Raw genomic sequence first — 12,938 nt, forward strand, 5'->3', positions numbered from 1 at the left:
ACCGAGCGGCATGGCCTAGAGGTTTAGACCATTGCTTAGCATTCGGGAGAACGCCAGTTCGATTCCGGGTCCGTCTGCCTTGGTCCAAGTTTTTCTGTGGTTTCCTTGGACCACTTAGGCAAATGCTGGGGCAGTAATATTCCACAGATAATCTTTCATTATCTTCTGTCTTCATTTCGTCCGTCTCATCTTTTTCACCCGAACCACCACCCACCCATTCCCACGATTCCTGAAAGCAGGCTGAAGAGGGCCTTCCACCCTACCTTCCGGCGTAGTCCGAAGGGACTGCCCGCCCACCAGCATTACTGGCTACTGGGAATGAAACACCCAAAAGTTCTTTTTTTTTCGGGTGAGAAAGATGAGACGGACGAAATGAAGACAGAAATGATTATCTGTGGAATATTTCTACCCCAATATTTGCCTAAGTGATCCAAGGAAACCACAGAAAAACTTGGACCAAGACAGACGGACCCGAAATTAAACCGGCGTCCTCCCGAATGCTAAGCAATGGACGAAAGCTCTAGGCCAGGCCACTCGGTAGCAAGTAGATGTGCATCAACGTAAATGGACCTTGTTGAACATATTAAATTCTACTAAATGTGCATTGTACCAATTTTAACTAATAATTGTTCTTCGTTATATTGCAGCAGATGACTATTAAATATTACAAAGATTGAACACAATACCACTGAACGCAAATGTGGCGTAGAAGCTACAAGACCTTACAAAATTGTGACGTTACGCTACCGAATCTCGTACGACACCAGAATAATATCAATTTTCAAAATAGATTTTAACTAGAAGTTGATGGAAAAAAAAATTTTTTTCAATGGTATGGTTCTTTTTTTTTTTAGATATCGTGTTGCAACCCATTTGTATTGAGATCATTCGTACCTAAATCTTTGGCTAACATTTTAAGTCTGCCTCCTTCCCAGTTTTTCCATACGTAGCGAGGCATGTAAAAGAAAAGAGCTTGTAAACAGAGTACGATACAGATCCACTGGTAGTACTTTTGTTCTATAATCTTTTCATCTGAATGCGGTGACCTGAATACATCTTCAACAGGTGTTACCGCTTTCTTGTAAAGCTTATTGTCAGGATAATGACCCAATCCTGGTAGAAGTTCATCTAAACCAATAAAAACAAACGATTAAAATTAATTCAGTAAGGTTCTTGTTCACTGGTAAAGGCTTTCACGCTCAATATGTGAAGTGATGATATCCTTCTTCGGGTCTAGAAGCCTTCCAGTATATAAAGGAAGAAACTTCAACCAACGACGGCCTCTAGACCCGAATCAGAACAGCGTCAGTTCTTGTTCATATTTAAAAGATCGTTGGACTGTGTGACAAACAAAAACAAAATAGGAACAACATTCATAGATTAAATTACGTACCCTTTAGAGTGCTTTTTATAATATAAGTGCTGTAAATCCAGCAGTATGTGTCGAACATTTCACTGTATGCGCCGTTCATCTCACAGTCTATCGGATCACCAAAAAATTGCTTGGTTGTAATCAGAATTGAACTTACAACAAGTACAATTACTGTTAAACGATAATGCAATTTGAAAACGCAGTTGTCAGTACGAACAGCATCATCTCTAGCTAACGATTTGCAAAACTTGAGGAAGTCCAACATTTTCACTGTTCGAACAGGAGCACGTTTTAATAAATCGCAATAAACAGGAAATTCCAAGTCACAGCGCAAATATTATTGAAGTTGATGGTTTAATAAATTATTTACCACATTCTATTAAAGTGGCTGAAATCGGTTACTTCAAATATGACATAAATATTCAATATTTCCCCTAAATGACATTGAGAAAAACAAAACATTAAAAGATGACAACATGGCCATCTACACACCGAATACGTACGAAAAGTTATTACCAAAAAACGCGATAATTCCTTCTACCAAAGGTGATGTACTAAGTGTGGTAAAATGAGTTGAAAATCGATGCTTACAATTTTGTGCAAAGTTGAAAAGGTCGGTGGAAGTTTTACCTTTGACCGCGGTCTCACCACAGAATTTCCATCTTCATTATATTACGTTTCATCAATTCTACTCACATCCTATATCGAAATCAACGAAAATTATTTTCCTAAACATAAATTCTTTTAGCCAAAACTAACCTTCTATTAATTGTATTATTACGTAGTCCATGATCTAACTTCGTATATTTTATCTGAAACAGTTGAAACAGTTACCTTCTTGACTAAAAGAACTTTTAGATGTTTTGTTCCCACCAGCTACTAATTTTGGTGTGCGGGCAGTGCCTCCGAACTACGCCGATGGGAAGGGCGCATGACCTTCTTCAGCCTCCTATTAGGAATCGTGGAAATGGGTGGGTGGTGATAGTTGGGGTGGAAATATGAGACGGACTAAATGAAGACAGAAGAGTTTGTCTAAGTGATTGAAAGAAGCCAGAGGAAAGTTTGGACCAAGGCAAACAGACCGGGGATCGAATCGAGATCCTCTCGAATACTATGCAATGATCCCTAAACTTCTAGGAGGCCGGTGCTGCATTGAAGACTATAGAAAAATAACACCAGATTGACTAGGACAGAATATACAGAATGTCAGTTTCAATCGTCTCGTAAAGCCGGCCAGAATAAAAGCTAAGAAAAACGCAATTCATATAGTTAGGGGTTTTCTGTATTGGATAGAGCAGAGGGCGCAATGTAAGCCAATAAGAAACGAGGAAAAAGGATGGCTGAGACACGAAGAGAGAATTAGAAACATTTCTAAATGCAGAAGAAGAGCAAATAAGGATTTATTTTTCGGGAGATACGAAAGTTGACTCAGGATAAGATGTCCAACCTGTCATTGGACTGATGTAATGATGATGACAACAGAATCATACAATTCTCAAAAAGTGTTTCAATCTTTAAAATATATCCAAATTGAAATGTCCTTAATTTAGGGTTGTGGAACCACTTCTTCTAAGAAATCGTATGGTATAAAGTATTCTAGAAGTGGTACTCTGTGTAGATGTTTTCAAAAGAAACTTTGATAGTTTTGGATGGTAATTAGTGTCAAGCATTATCCACATTATCTCTTTAACTACCAATACGTACTTAGGTACATTAAGGCTTTCATGATATTCAGGACGGTCATTAAAGGACCTTTAGTCCTCATAATCAATTCATCCTCGTCTGCGATCGTAGTCTTATTGAGAATGTATAATCGAAACAGGATTCCGGGTCATTTACAAAATCGACAAGCAAGTTTGAATGCCAGGAATTAGTTTGCCATTGCGAGCTATGTGTTGGGCACTATTAACATGTAATTGTGAAATTCCTGGGCTCCGTCTGTAGCACTAGTAATGAGATTTGTTACCGCGTAACTGGACCAATTCATTTAAACTTGACCATTTCATGTCTGTCGATGCCATTGACGTTCTTTAAACTGGTCTAATTTTATCTTTACTCGAATATCTTGTTTGATATTGGTTAGAAACAAAAATTGGTAAATTTTCGTATGTTAATTGTTATCACTTATCATAATGGCTTATTAAGACACTGAAATTATTAATGGTACGTATTTCGTAAATAATTTAAGTCTTATAATGTGTTATTAATTACACCGGGCTAATTAGTAACAACATATCAATCATAAACATAATCTAATGACCCTCGAATATTACCATGCTGTAAAATTATTATGATTCACTACAATGGTTGTAGTGTGTAGAACTCAAAAAAGTATAATTAACATTTTTACAAAAAGTACGTTTTCCGGTACCGGGAATCGAACCCGAGCCTCCTGGGTGAAAGCCAGGTATCCTAGCCACTAGACCATACCGGATTACAAATGCAAATTCTGTGTTACAAATGACATTCGTAATGACCGGTCATCAAGTAAATGCGAAGGCTATTCCGGAACAAAACATTCCAACAAATTTAAACGCCAACCGAATTTAAAAGATTCAAAAAATTGTTTTAGAAACCGTATCCGGCTCGAAGGACCAAATGTTTGGAGACGATATTACCTACATTTACCGTATCGTCAAAAAACGTACTGAATGTTCGCCGAATTACATGAAACTTTGGTAAACTGTGTAATTTCGTTTTTCTTCTACCCAAAATTTTGCCACCCTCTTGGATTAACAATAAACTACCTTACTAGCAAATTGATTGTAAAACGATCTGATATAAAGCGGCAGAAGGTTTATTAAAAAAACAGCTTTCAGAAATGTTCATTTATTGACTTGTGAATTGTGTTCCGTCCGACATTGACAAGGCAAGGGTTCTTAAATAAGTAGGTGTAATTAAATAATTGTTAAATAACGAGAATAATTTAAGTGAATTATTGCCGTCTACCTACATGATTACTTTATTATTTAAATGAGCTAATTTCCAATTTAATTGTGGCATGAGAACGCGTTTCACTTCCAAGTCATAATTAAAACAAAAATGAACGTTCATCAAAAAGAATCCATCCAAAAATTGTCATTCCGGTACCGGGAATCGAACCCGAGCCTCCTGGGTGAAAGCCAGGTATCCTAGCCACTAGACCATACCGGATTACAAATGCAAATTTTGTGTTACAAATGACAATCGTAATGACCGGTCATCAAGTCAATACAAAGACTATTTCGGAGCAAAACATTTCAACTAATTTAAGCGCTAGCCGAATTTAAAACTTTCCAAAAATTGTTTTAGAAACCGCATCCGGCTCGAAGGACCAAATGTTTGGAGACGATATTACCTACATTTACCGTGTCGTCAAAAAACATCCTGGGTATTCGCCGAATTACATGAAACCCTGGTAAACTGTGTAATTTCGTTTTTCTTCTACCTCAAAATTTTGCCATCCTCTTGGATTAACAATAAACTACCCTACTAGCGAATTTATTGTACATCGATCTGATATAAAGCGGCCAGGGGTTTATTAAAAAAAACAGCTTTCAGTAATGTTCATTTATTGACTTGTAAATTGTGGTTCGCCCGACATTGACTCTTTCAGACAAGACGGGTTCTTAAATAGGTGTAGAAGTGAATATTACATGATTACTTTAGTGTTTATAAGGGTCTAATAAAAATAATTTATGTATCTTATTATTAAAATGGGCTAATTTCCAATGTAATTGTGACATGAGAGTGCGTTTTACTTGCAAGTCAATTAATGTAATAATGAATATTCACCAAAAAAAAAATCTGACCAAAAATTGTCTTTCCGGTACCGGGAATCGAACCCGAGCCTCCTGGGTGAAAGCCAGGTATCCTAGCCACTAGACCATACCGGATTATACCAAATTAGTGAATTTTGTGTATGTACTATCATGAAATAATTATTACTGTACACAAACTTTTATTACACATAGCACATTTCTATAGCTTGAAAGGTATCTAAATTACAACAATACCTTAAAATAGGCATGAAGATAGAGAGATTTTTCTAAAGGGAAGGAGGGAGGCAGTGCTCCCTTTGCCTCTAACTACCCGGGTGTTTTTCCTTCCTTTTTTCGAGTTAAGAAGATAAACTTACAAAATGATCATTAGTGTGTTGTATAAATTAACGTCAAAATTATTAAGCTTCTAAATATTTATGCGTAAACTTTTTAGCAGTGAAAGAGAAGAAGATGTAGCAATAAATTACATACTAATTATGGTAAAGTTTTCGGACAAAGCTGGCAGGCTAATTTAAAGACCGGTATTATTTTGCCTACTTTGCAGTTTCCAGGTAATTTAGTCGCATTAAGTCGCCAATTCGGACTTAGATGGAATTTAGTTGAATGAATAATGAAGTATTATAATACGCCCAGTACACATCCAAAAATAACTCAGCGCCGTGCGTCACGACGCTGCATGGCACAAACGGCGCCCCGCTGTTTCCCATCGACCGAACGACAACGTGTACTTCGTGGAATTGGCTAATGATCCAACCAATTATCTTTAAGTTCGAGTTGAAATTTATGCTGTCGCTTATTTGAATAGTTAAGAACATCTTTAGGTTTAAAGCCTATTGAAATTGCATTTTTGCTCCGTAGCTCATTAACTTAAAATTATTCGTGTTCATAATGCTAATTGATGCATTGTTATGCAAAATTGTAGGAGAACAAAAAAAAACAAGTTTTTCCGGTACCGGGAATCGAACCCGAGCCTCCTGGGTGAGAGCCAGGTATCCTAGCCACTAGACCATACCGGACTTTTGTGTTTATAGTTAAACTGTATGCACGTACAAAAGGGCCTTATTGTTAGTTAAAAATCAATATATATATACATAATAGAAGTGAATGCAGTTGGTCTGTACGTACCACTAAAGCTCCGCATCCATATCTAAAAAAGTGTTTGGTTTTCATATCCAGGACACAAACTTTTCGATAGATCCTTGTATTTGGAGCAAACGAGGAATTCATGTTCTGTTCTATTCAATTACATTGTTTTACCGACATTGTTATCCGGTGTTGTGTTTCCCTTAATTGACATTTTTAAAATTCCGAATGCGTGTTTAGCCTAAAGCTGAATCGGTAATCTACCGTTCCATTCCAACACTAAAAAAAGGGATAATAGAATCTACGACAATGAATATATGTTCTTTTATCTCTATATTTTTCGTTAGCAGAATTAGCTTTTTCGACAAATTCCTGCTATTGCTGCCGCTGAAAGTTTTTTCGTCATTAAAAATTTTGTCCCGGTAATTAAAATTCTCTCTTTTACCATACGTGTGAAATGTATTCAATGTGGCACATTTTTAAATAAAATTGTTGAAGTGTAAGTAAAACTTGCATAATTAATGCTTCGTAGGTATCATAAATTTTACTTCAACTTTATACGAAAAAATAAGGTAACGATTCCATTAGCCTTCCTGTGAATTGATTGAATTTCTGTTCATTATTAAACTGTTTCGTTTATTGATTATGAACAAAAAAACTTAATTATACGTAGAACATAAAGTTTTTGTTGAACCAGTGAGTTAATAACAAGAAATTGAAGGCAATAAAAAATAGTCCTCTGGTTTAAAATTGAAAGTAGAGCGGACGGTCCATTGGGTGGATTACGATGAGATAAAGATGAGGCGGACGATATGAAGACAAAAGAGAAGTAAAAGATTTGCTATGGTGGACCCTTACCAGCCTCCATTTTAGGAATCGTTAAAATTGAGTGGATTATTATTGAAGAGAGAAAAATGAAATGTATGACATGAAAAGAAAATAGAAGTGAAAGATTATCTGTGGAAGATCCTCTTCAGCCTCCTGTTTTAGGATCCATAAATGATAATTGAGGAGATAAACATGAAATGGACGACTTCAAGACACAAGAGAAGTGAGTGAATATTATCTGTGGAAAACTCTCCCTAGCCTCTGTTTTAGAAATCGTGGAAATTGGATAGATGATGAATGAGGAGATAAAGACGAGACATGAACACAGAAAAGAAGGAAAGATTATCTGCGGAAGGCCCTCTTGAGTCTCCGTTTTTAGGAATCGTGAATGATGCTTGAGGAGAGAAAGATGAGATGGACATGAAGATACAAGCGAAGTGAAAGATTATTTATGGAGGATCCTCTCCAGCCTCCATTATAGGAATCGTGGAAATTGGGTGAATGAAAGAAAAGGAAAGAAATATGAGACGGATGATATGAAGAGAAAAGAGAAGTGAAAGTTTATCTGTGGAAGGCCCTCTTCAGCCTCCTTTTTTAGGAATCGTCAATGATGACTGAGGAGAGGAAGATGATATGGACGACATGCAGACACAAGAGAAGTGAAAGATTATCTGTGGAAGACTCTCCCTATCCTCTGTTTTGGAAATCGTGGAAATTGGATAGATGATGAATGAGGAGAGAAAGACGAGACATGAATACAGAAAAGTAGTGAAAGATTATCTGCGGAAGGCCCTCTTCAGACTCCGTTTTTAGGAATCGTGGAAATTGGGTGGATGATGATTAAGGAAAGGAAGATGAGACGGATGATATGAAGAGAAAAAAGAAATTAAAGTTTATCTGTGGAAGGCCCTCTTCAGCCTGCTTTTTTAAGAGTCGTCAATGATTACTAAGGAGAGGAAGATGATATGAACGACATGAAGACACAAGAGAATTGAATGATTGTCTGTGAAAGACTCTCCCTAGCCCCCGTTTTTGAAATCGTGGAAATTGGATAGATGATGAATGAAGAGAGAAAAATGGGGCGCATGACGTGAAGATAGAAAAGAAGTGAAAGATTATCTGTGAAAGGCCCTCTTCAGCATCCTTTTTTAGAAATCGTAGATGATTGTTGAAGAAAGAAAGATGAAACGGATGAAATGAAGACAGAAGAGAAATGAAAGATTATCTGTGGAATGTTAGTGTTTCAGTGTTTGCTTAAACGATCCAGAAAAACTTGAGCCAGGTACATGAACTCAGAATTGAGCCGGTATCCTCTCGAATGCTAGTCGACTTTTATATGTCAATATATTTAAATTATTTGAAATGAAGAATCTTACAAAATAACACATTGACATTCTTGATATGTAATGGAAACACTATATAGGCAAGCGAACATTATTATTTTAAGAGGTAGGTATAATCGAGTCAAATCATTTTTGATCACTTCTACCAGCGCAGCATGGTGAGGAAGTTGGGCAATCAAAAATATTGTTTAAATAAATACATAATAATAATTATTATTATTAGCCAACCGATTTTCAATTTTATTCTTGAATTTCGTTTAAACGAAGTGGTTCGAAAATTTATTATTCCTCGCACTCGGTTGGCCTGTCAAATCCTCCCTTGTATTTGATACCACAGAAGATTTACTCGCTGTGGTAGTAAGTAAATGGGGCGTGAAAGTTTAAGTAGTTTCATTAATTTTGGCGACTTCATATTTATTTACTAATTCTCTGTAATTTATGTTTACCATTTTATTATCTTGAAATAATTAATTGAATATTCTTCCGTCGTAAGAGCTGATTAAGGGTAAACAGGTGTTGCACAGATTATTTTATCTGAAAATTTGAACCCATTTCACTCAAACAAGCACGGCGATTTCGGTACATCGTTTGTCATGAGGAAACACATTTTATCTCTAACTGCTACATGAATGGTGTTGTATAAACCCAAATTTGTATCAAAGTTATGGTCACATTTAAAATTTAATTATTTATAATTTAACTTCAGTAGTTANTTGGTAAATTTTCGTATGTTAATTGTTATCACTTATCATAATGGCTTATTAAGACACTGAAATTATTAATGGTACGTATTTCGTAAATAATTTAAGTCTTATAATGTGTTATTAATTACACCGGGCTAATTAGTAACAACATATCAATCATAAACATAATCTAATGACCCTCGAATATTACCATGCTGTAAAATTATTATGATTCACTACAATGGTTGTAGTGTGTAGAACTCAAAAAAGTATAATTAACATTTTTACAAAAAGTACGTTTTCCGGTACCGGGAATCGAACCCGAGCCTCCTGGGTGAAAGCCAGGTATCCTAGCCACTAGACCATACCGGAGTGTGTCTGTTGCTAACACTAACATTAAGTTGTACGAAGCGAAGTCGTACGGGTTCGTGTCAACTCCACGAACATTTGTTAATCCTGCAACTAAATTCCAATTTATCCGAATACTTTGCAACAAAATTTTTTGGTAGATTATAAGGAGTACAGTGGTCCGTGGCCTTTTATTATTAATAAGGCTGTTTTTAAAATTTATTTTTCTCTTTACTTTTTTAAGAACTGCTACTTGGATTAGTCAAGTCGATCTTATGCTTTTTGTTCAATTAGATTTTTCTTCTTGTTTCAGATGGCGCTACAGGAATGTTTTCTGTTCCCTTAATAACCCCTGCCACCCTCCTTCTGTCCAGCAGAGGGAGGGTAAAACTTTGTCAGAATCCTGTGAACACATCATGCAGTTACCCTGTTCATATAACGGGATATTTAGCTCCCGAATATCGTCCCAACAAACGGTACAGCGATACCGAATCGGAAAAGGTAAGAATTATTCTGCATTCTTCATTTTTTTTTTAAAGTAAAATTACATTTAGTCCTAAAGTGTACACTTTGAGAAAAATTTAGGATCCGGCATCTGTTTTTTTAATTATTCTTTTTTTACTGGACGGATTTTATCTCAACTGAGTCCCGTTTAAATTTTAAAAAAAATCGCATATGTAAGGGTAAAACAAAAATATTGGTATGCAAGGAAAAAAAAAGTAGGAAATGATGAGGATACCGTGGATAGAGAAGGTTAAAAATAAAGAGATATTAGAAAGAATAGGAGAACAGAGGACTCTTATGGAAGTCAATAAGAAATAGGCGAGATAGGACATCTTCTCAGGCATGATGGTCTAGTTAGAGTAGAGGTAGACCTAGATTAGATTACTGTTCGCAAATAGCTAAGGATGTGGGTTGTTCTAGTTGTAGGAAAATGAGAAAAAAAAGAGCTCAGTATAGGAAGGAGTGGAGTGCGTGTCCAACCAGTCTCAGGACTGACGACCTTATGATGATGATGATGATGTCAGAGTGGAAAATTAAGGAAAACTACTTGGTTGACCTTATCATTTTTGTCTAGGTTTTCTCATTGTATAAGCTATATCTCAAATGTGACTTATTTGGATTAGGTAACTTTATTATTTATCAAAATTTAAGTACTCTACAACAGTTCTGTGTGAATAAGCCACCGGCACCGCTAGACTGGTATGAGCTGTGTTAAAGTTTCAATTAGTGAGTAACGTTATTTCAAGGTGGTGACGCGGAAGATGCGGCGCCTCGGCAAGCGTGGCAGTGACTCCAAGATAAACCGGCAACATTCCAAGTCTGATTCATGAGTGTTTTCAAATAAAAATGCTTTTGCCGTCAGTAGGTTCCATGGTGTAATGGTTAGCACTCTGGACTTTGAATCCAGCGATCCGAGTTCAAATCTCGGTGGAACCTCGTGAAATTGATTTTTTTTTAATTTTTGATTATGTTTTCATTACATTAAAGAAGTATTCTAAAATTAATAGGAACATTACATTAAATAGTCGTGTCGAATATCGGTCACAGTGAAAAATTATTTACATAAGCATAATTGAAATTGTTTCACTAAACGACTGAAGTGTAAGATGTTTCAGAACTCGCCCTTTAATAAATTAAAACTACCTAATTGTTTACCAGTTCAATTACCATTGAGAAGTAGATACGAAAAAAATTAGGAGGTTCTTATAATTTAATAACTTACTTATAACTTCGTTTCCATTAACGAGTTGTTTTTTTTTATTTTAACGATGTTTCTTTTAAACTCTCCCCTTGATTGGTGTAAAAGGGGTCAGAAAGCCGTGAATTTTTAATAACCTATTAATTTCGGTAGACTGCATTGAAATAAAAACAGTCGATGAATAGATACCTATTGCTAGATACTTCTTCATTTATCTTTTATATTCAAAATTTCTATGAATAAAATTGGACGAAGAGGAAACAGAAGCAAATCATTAGTAATAAACGAAAAATCAACACAAAAAATTCAAATTCTTTGCCACTGTAATACCTACATTGCTACTATGCTATGACAGCTTTTCAAAAACCTCATTTACAAAAAATGGGAATTATTAAAATTTCTCCTCTTTGGATCATGGTAGGAAAAGGTCTTCCTCTGCTTAGGGTCTTCAGCAGACTTTCCTCATTCGTATGTTCATTTTTGATTGTCCAAGAGCTGTTAGTTCGTGAATCCGTGACATTGCTCCCCACATAACAACTAATCGTCCCGATCAGTTTCTCTCACCCTGATGAAGGGTCCTAAGTGGTCCAGATGAACAACCTTCATCTTAAATTTGAGTCTCAATTACATCCTGTATAAGAAGCCGCTTATTCATTTTATTACTTCACATGGATCCTCCCAACTTTATTGCAATTTTGTATTGCTACTTTCCTTATGGGTTAGTTCGTTTAGTCGTCAAGAGCCCACTTAAAATCTTAGTTGTTCTGCCTTCTTTGCGTACTACAATGACAGATGGTTCTACTGTTCCATTTTCGCGTACAAGGTCTGTTTAAAAAGTATCACGAATTTTATGGTTTTTCGAAAATTATTTATTTATTCATGAATATCTATTTTGTCCCCTTCAAAGTAATCCCCACGAGATGCCGCCTTTATCTCCTCCTTCAATGCCGCCTTTATCTCCTCAATCGTAGCGTAACGTCGTCCTTTCATGGGTTTCTTCAGTTTCGGGAACAAGAGAGTCACTGGGGGCCAGATCTGGGGAACACAATGGCTGTGGCGTTATGAGTGTGTTGTGTTTGGCCGAAAATTCACGTACATGCAACGATATGTGAGCAAGGACGTTATCATGGTGCAAAAGCCGTTTTTGTTCTTCCATAAATCCGGGTGCTTCTGACGGGTTGCTTCTCGCAAATTGCATATAATTTGCAGGAAACCATTCTACCCTATGGCAAGAACTCATGATGCACCACGCCCCTGCAATCAAGGAAAACTGTAAAACAGCAAAACCTTTACTTTCAACCTAACTTCTCGCGCTTTTTTCAGTCTTGGTTCGTGCGGCATCTTCCATTGGGTTAATTGACTTTTGGTTTCCACGTCATAACCGTAAACCCATTATTTATCACCAGTTTTGACCCTCCGGAGCAAATTTGAGTCGTCGCAGACAGAGTCCAACACCAATATTCGACGATTGGCCAATACTATTTTCTTCACTTCATCAATGTTTTTGTCTGTTGTTGACGTGCTCGGGCGTCTGGCAGGCTCTTCGTCGTTCACATCTTCTCGACTCTCTAAGAACATTTGTACCACCAATAAACGTTGCTTCGGTCCAAGGTAGCTTCACCATATGTCAAAGTCAACATTCGGAATGCGTCTGCTCACTTAATTTTACGTTTTTCACACAAAATTTGATATACGAGGGTGGATTGATAAGTTTCCGGCCTAACCAAGAGATGACGCCACTAGGCCTACCTTGAGGTGACATTCTATAGTACCATCCTTGGATAGCTTGTAGCTATAGTTTCAGCCCGATCTCCTTGC

At 36.6% G+C, this 12,938-nt stretch overlaps 1 protein-coding gene and 6 non-coding genes across 8 annotated transcripts in view; 2 read left to right on the forward strand and 5 right to left on the reverse strand.

Moving 5' to 3' along the window:
• The window catches only part of LOC108742156 (FERM and PDZ domain-containing protein 2-like), a 152,892-nt gene that overhangs the window by 117,474 nt on the left and 22,480 nt on the right, over positions 1-12,938 (forward strand). For both annotated transcript variants that reach the window (XM_018477221.1, XM_018477222.1), the window contains exon 4: positions 9,732-9,919. In XM_018477221.1, coding sequence (XP_018332723.1) covers positions 9,732-9,919 — 188 coding nt within the window. The remainder of the gene's footprint in view (positions 1-9,731; positions 9,920-12,938) is intronic.
• On the reverse strand, positions 3,735-3,806 carry Trnae-uuc. Its single transcript has one exon. It is a non-coding gene; the product is annotated as a tRNA-Glu (tRNA).
• Positions 4,454-4,525, reverse strand: Trnae-uuc. Its single transcript has one exon. It is a non-coding gene; the product is annotated as a tRNA-Glu (tRNA).
• On the reverse strand, positions 5,176-5,247 carry Trnae-uuc. The gene has a single exon. It is a non-coding gene; the product is annotated as a tRNA-Glu (tRNA).
• Positions 6,078-6,149, reverse strand: Trnae-cuc. Its single transcript has one exon. It is a non-coding gene; the product is annotated as a tRNA-Glu (tRNA).
• Positions 9,371-9,442, reverse strand: Trnae-uuc. The gene has a single exon. It is a non-coding gene; the product is annotated as a tRNA-Glu (tRNA).
• Trnaq-uug lies at positions 10,787-10,858 on the forward strand. The gene has a single exon. It is a non-coding gene; the product is annotated as a tRNA-Gln (tRNA).

The sequence above is a fragment of the Agrilus planipennis genome, unplaced genomic scaffold (assembly GCF_000699045.2).
Source record: "Agrilus planipennis isolate EAB-ADULT unplaced genomic scaffold, Apla_2.0 scaffold324, whole genome shotgun sequence".
Classification (NCBI taxonomy): domain Eukaryota; kingdom Metazoa; phylum Arthropoda; class Insecta; order Coleoptera; family Buprestidae; genus Agrilus; species Agrilus planipennis.